The sequence below is a fragment of the Prunus dulcis genome, chromosome 1, assembly GCF_902201215.1.
Source record: "Prunus dulcis chromosome 1, ALMONDv2, whole genome shotgun sequence".
NCBI lineage: Eukaryota > Viridiplantae > Streptophyta > Magnoliopsida > Rosales > Rosaceae > Prunus > Prunus dulcis.
This window is the reverse complement of record NC_047650.1, coordinates 34,447,077-34,453,076: the sequence shown is the minus strand read 5'-3', so window position 1 is coordinate 34,453,076 and position 6,000 is coordinate 34,447,077. Positions and strand designations below refer to the sequence as shown.

The following is a 6,000-nucleotide window of genomic DNA, read 5'->3' as shown; positions in this document are numbered from 1 at the left end:
TTTCTGGCAGTGTCATTTTTGGAATCGTAAATTGATTAGTTAAATGTGACTCAATGTTCAGGAGTTAAGGTAAAAAGTGGAGACTCTGTCGTTGTTGAGGCTGGAACTTGGGAGATCCTGTATCTAACAGAGGTAATGGGGGAAGCTGTTTAACTGCTTTTCTCTGTTTCTTTTGTCTTTTTGATACTTCCAGCATGGTGTAAAACTTTCTTTTACAATGCAGGCTCATCTGGATGATGTCAAAAAAGCGAAGGGAAGTGATCCTATTGAACTCTATTTCACAATTACCGATGGGGAATTAGATGAGACTAATGTTTCGAAAACTATTCCTCCTGAATCATTTGAGAAACCTTGTAATTTTGATGAGATTGAAATAGCTTATAAAATTGAGCTTTCGCATAACTGGAAATATGGGAGCATCCGCTTTACTGGACACAAGTGTGAAGCTACTAGGTTATATCCTTTTTTATATTGCCTTTCATGTTTGAATTTGGTGTCTTTCATGTTATTAATTCTCATGAGATATGCTTTGATTATTGAATTATTTGTTGTCTCCTTGACTGTGCTCTGTTGATGATTCTGGTGGTGGCGTCTTCACGAACTCTGACACTGGTAAGTCGTAAATGCTTCTCACTTTAAAAAATAATAATTATATATTTCCTTTTTCTTGCTTTTTTTTTAAAAAGTTTTATTTTAGGCTCTGACATGGCCGTCTACACAGATTCTGATGCTGATGATTTCGAAGATGACTTGCGAATTGTTCTTTTTTCAGATCAGGGGAGATCTGCTAAAAGTATGCTAATTAATTTTTTATTACTGGGAATTGAGTTTACTTAAAACTTTTGCTTATTTGATTTGCAACGTCTTTATGTAGGAAAAAGACCTGTGAAGAAAGAACAATACATCTCTAACGAGGAAGCTGCGAGAATTTGGAATGAGAAAAAATCACATATCATCGACGTTATTAATTCACAGAAGAAGTTCTTTCCTGCTGACAGGTTCCTCATTCTCCCATTGTTTCTGTTTTGCCTCTAATCTGTGCTCGTTTTAGTAGTGAGTCCGTTTCCTTTTGATCTTGTCTTCTGTGTTTGTTGCCTTTCACTTTGCGGTTCTTGACTGAGGGCACATATTTTTGTTAAAGTGTCTTTGTTGGCAAATTGGATCACGTTCAAAACATTCTCCAAGAAAACAAAGGGTTTTTGGAATTGGACCTTATGGATCTGGAGAAGTATATTGATAACCTTAGGTCGATGGCAGCCGATGACAGGTTCCTCATTATCTCCCTTCTTTCCTTTTTTGTTGTTGTTGCCCGTGCTTATTACGTGACAGCCATTGTTTTGTAGCTCTCAGTCTCTGACAGTCGTCCCATAGTAGTGGGTGTTCTGATTTGACTAAGTTGATGGGCTTAGCTCCTTGGCCCTTAATCTATGCTAACTAAGTGGTCGACATTGTTTAATAACTCTGACCCTCGTCTGAGTTGGTTTGCTTTCCATGTTTTTGATAGTCTGTTTTGTGGGTTTGCCTTTTGGTTTTCGATTCTTGACCAAGAGCAGATTATTTCTCTTTGTTTTTTGTTTGTATTTGTGGGTTTGCAATTTTGTTTCAGATGTTTTACTAAGAGGTTGGTCTTCATGCTATGACCTTTAATCTATGCCAAGTACATGAAATCCATCGTTTTAGATCTCTAACAGTTGTCTAGTAGTGGATTTGTTTGCATTTTAGTTTTTGATGCGTGGTTTTTCCCCTGAGCACCACTCTTTCTTGCATATTTCAGCGGTTGGCCTGAATATTATGTTGAATTGAAGAAAAGTCTTGGACTTGAGTTTTCCTCTCAGGTATTCTCTCTCTCAAAAATCTGATTGAGTATCTCCTTTGGTGTCTAGCAGATTCCCTTAGGTGAATATCTGGAGTTGTTGTATCTACAGTGGTTAACTGCTAAACGTTATATTTGTAGCACTCCATGTTTCGTCTTATATTATTGACAGTCCCAACTATAATTGTTCATGCTCCTAATTTATATGGGACATTTTGGACTTGTGCTCTGGGGCACATAGGTCATGGAATATCCTTGTACTTGCATACAAATGTTGTCATCATCATCTCTGTTTCTGTTTGTTTATGTATATTCTCTCGTGGTGTACTTTAACAAATCTGTACACTCAAAGCAAGCTTGATTTAGGTTTTAATTTCTTGAAATATGGATCGTTCTGCAATACGTGTTCTGGAGTGTGTGCATTCTTGTCCACGGAAATTTCCCATACATAACTATGTGTATTCCTAACCTTTTAAAACTTCTAGACTATGAATATGTGCCTTCAGTGTCAGTCTATACATTGGATCAATCAGCTTCTTGCATGTGGAACTGATTGCTGAATCTTTAGTGCGGGTTATGTGTTTTTACAAATTCTTGTTGTCCAATTATGACGAAGAGATTCTCTATGATGTAATATGGAGATAACAGCAAGTATTAACCAAACCTGCTTGTTGGTTTCTTATCACATTTTCCTTTTGACTTCGTAGAATGTCAAAATGCTTTTATCCCTTAATCCAATTATCATCTCTGAGTAATTGAACTCTTCTCGATATTGTTCAAGGCTGTGTTTTCTGAAACACCTATTACTTACAAGAATGCAATGCTCGCTCCTCCTGTTACATCCTTCAATGATTGCTCTGGTGGGGGTCGCTGATCTAGATTTTGTTTCACTTGTATGTGCATTCAAATCATTTAGCTCTTAACTTTTTATTGCTTCCATATCATGAATCAGATGAATTGGATAGTGACATTTGTTGCGAGGAAGCTGAGAAACTCGATGCACAAAAATCCGTTATCGTTGATGCTATCGGTAGATTGAAGACCCTTGGGACCATCCCACCTGCCTGCAGGTTCCTCATTCTCTCCCTTCTTTCTTTTTTTGACTCTAATCTCTGCTCATTACATAAAATTAGTCGTGTAAGAGGTCCGACACTACTCTTACTGTAGGTGGTTTGTTTGTTTGTTTCTGTTTGTATATGTGAGTTTGTCTTTTCATTTCTGATTTTTTACTAAGAGACCGACCTTATTTCTTTGGTCTCTTATCTATATCATCTACGAGAAAGCTGCTGGAACTCATTCTTTTTACTGAGTTGGTTTTTTTAGCCTTGCGGATTTGCCTTTTGGTTTCCTGTTCTTGACTAAGAAGAGCACACATTTTTGTTCCTTGTTTGAAGTGACTTGCTTGGCCGTTTGGAAGATATGTGCTCCAGTCTGGCACGCTACGAATCTATTAAATGTCGGAAGAAACTGTCTGATTTCAACGACTATATTTGTTCAATTAAGGGGAAGGCAGACGTTGACAGGTTCCCAATTCTTTCCCTTCTTTGTTTTTCCCGTGTGACATCACTATTTAAAGTTTTTATTTTTATTTTTATAGAAGTGCTAACTCATCTTACAATATTCTGCTGGAGGTGTTGTTTGAGGCTTTTTTCACAACAATCTGTTCTGACTATTGTTGACAGTAATGCAGTTTTCGTACTTCCACTGATGTTCTTTATGTCTCATGGATTTTTCCCCTAAATACCACTCTTTCTTTCATATTTTAGCCGCTGGATTGAAATGTTGGATGATTTACAGAAGAGTCTTGGGCTGGAGAATAATCCTCAGGTTTTCTTATCTTTCCACAATCTGTTAGCAACTTAAAATTTTCAACTCACTGTTAAAAGTTGTATCAGTAGCAATGCATGTTGTCTTATGTTGTCGACACAGTGCCAACTTTAATTGTTCACTCCCCCAATTTATGCACGGCATTTTGGACTTGCGCTCTTGGACACATTGTTCATGCAACTGGAAAATGTTGTCGTCATCTCTGTTTCTTTTTACATATATTCTATCGTGGTTTTGTTGGGTTTATGTAAAAATTTAGGTGGTACATTCTATGGCAAAGAAGGCAAAGAAGGAAAAGAAGTCAAAGAAGGCAAAGAAGGCAAAGAAGTCGAAGAAGTCGAAGAAGGCAAAGAAGGCAAAGAAGGCAAAGTATGCTGACCCTGATTGATACACGGTATGTCGTTTTCCTCCTTTTAAAGTATGCTTCAAATTTGTTAAGTTTTGTTTTCAGAACTAACCGTGTATCTTGGAAATAAAAGCTTTTTGTTAGGTGTTGGAGGACCACAAGGATCAGAGTTTTAACACTGTTAATGCTGCATAGTAACAACATAATCAAGAGATGTTTTTACTGAGAACCTCTGCTCATTTTGGAAAATGATGGATGCCCCTTGGACATTATGCGCGTCGTTAGGTTGTTAATGACTTGTTTTGTCTGATGAATGGTTTACGTGTAGGCTGGCTTTTGTGGTGCTATTAATTTTCCTTGTGCTTTTAGCTTTATCGGTAACAAGCTCAAAACTAACTCAATACATATAAAATTGTGCGTGGTACATAGATGCATATTCTGGCACACCCAATTTTTCAGCTTCCTTTTCTGGAATGTGTTCATTTGGTTCTGCTCGATTTTATTTTAGGTTAAGTTTTACACAACCTTAGGGCTAGGAGTAACCAGATTCGTAAATTCTTCATTTTAAGTTCATCTCATCTCATCCGTGCCCTTGCTTTCATTGTTCCTTCTCTCTTCTGGTAATCAGATTATGGTGTTGAGATTACCTCTCAAGCTACCCAAAAGCATGCAAACACGATGAAGATTGTTTAATGAGACAAAACTAGAAAAGTAGTTATGTCATATGTCCTTCCCAGTTCAAATAATTACCAGAGGGCCCTGCAGTGCGTAGTTCATACTGTTTTGAGAATGTAGTGTTAGGAATTTTTTTGCTGGGCTTAGTTTATTTTATAAGTCTCACTGGGGTAGGCTTGATATAATCTAGATAGAGTGTATTTAGGTTTGTACAGCTTAAGAAACGATACAATGAGAAAGTAACCAGTAAGGGCAAAACGACACTACCAAAGAATTTAATCAAAACCTGAATCATTTCACGCTTCAGCTTAAGAAAATTGAAAAAGGGTCAGTATATTGCTTAAAGGAATTGTAGGGTTTCATTCTGTTCCAATCGAAAACTCAATTCTTCAATTCTTCCAAAACGAAACTTTGACTCCCATGTCCTTCTTAAGTTTCTTTTTGTTTTGGGTTGAAAGTTTTTCTTTGCTGGGTTGTATGGATTCAGTTGAAAGGCTTTCAGTTTTGCTTTCTTTACTTCATTGTAAGCCTTTTTTCCGATTTTCCGGCCTTGGAATGAAGTTTCAGTCTTGACCTAAAAAAAAAAACTTTGTTTTCAATTAGCAGATTCTCTCTGTGACCAGTTTCTGTTGTTGGTATCACTGCATCGAAGAACTTGAAAGACTCACTGAATCCAATTGCTAAAGTGAATTGCTTCAAAAATGTTCTTAGTTTGAAGATATAGAAGCCAAAAATTGTAGATAAGATATATATGTTAAAGTGTGTTTTCTTGTGTCCAAAGGTGTAGAATTCATATATTAGTGTTTTTATGAATTAGTTGTGCTGCAATAAAGCAAGGTTAGAGCATGTTGTACTTTCTGCACAATGGGAATTATAAGTGCATGGAGATTAATGAAGATTGCTTATTAGAGCATGTTCTACTTCTGTCCAATGTATGCATGTTGATAGTTCTATCTCTAATAAAAGACTGCTTATTAATGAAATTCTTTTATGTTTTGGCATAGAAGAACAGGGCATATTTCAAGAGAAAATTGTTTTATGTTTTGGCATAAAAATGTCGGATTCTTGCACAATACACCACTGCTGGTACTCCTCATCAAAATGGAGTTGTAGAGAGACGAAACAAAATGTTGAAGGAAATGGTGAGGAGCATGATGACGAGCCTAAATTCTTGAGGGAAAAAGTATTGAAGATAACCATGCACCGTGTACCAAGTAAGTCTGTTCCTAAGACGCCATTTGAACAATCGACAGGTATGAAGCCTAGTTTGTTACATTTCATGTTTGGGGTTGTAACCCTGAAACTAAAGAGAAGCTTAATCCAAGGATTGTGAGTTGGT

The 6,000-nt window shown here is 36.8% G+C and overlaps 1 protein-coding gene across 1 annotated transcript; it reads left to right on the top strand.

Annotated features, from left to right (window-relative positions):
- Positions 1-585: 585 nt before the first annotated feature.
- Positions 586-3,716, top strand: LOC117616458. Its single transcript, XM_034345786.1, has 8 exons — positions 586-612; positions 722-793; positions 875-998; positions 1,775-1,835; positions 2,595-2,673; positions 2,766-2,883; positions 3,208-3,336; positions 3,580-3,716. Exons 5-8 carry the CDS (start codon positions 2,634-2,636, stop codon positions 3,674-3,676), a joined length of 384 nt encoding a protein of 127 aa, XP_034201677.1. The 5' UTR covers positions 586-612; positions 722-793; positions 875-998; positions 1,775-1,835; positions 2,595-2,633; the 3' UTR covers positions 3,677-3,716.
- Positions 3,717-6,000: the final 2,284 nt, after the last annotated feature.

Coding starts and splice junctions, on each gene's coding strand:
- LOC117616458 (XM_034345786.1), top strand. CDS start 2,634: ATGCTCGCTCCTCCTGTTACATCCTTCAATGATTGCTCTG. Junction 2,674..2,765: donor ATCCTTCAATGATTGCTCTG/GTGGGGGTCGCT, acceptor ATCATGAATCAG/ATGAATTGGATAGTGACATT. Junction 3,337..3,579: donor GGGAAGGCAGACGTTGACAG/GTTCCCAATTCT, acceptor TTCATATTTTAG/CCGCTGGATTGAAATGTTGG.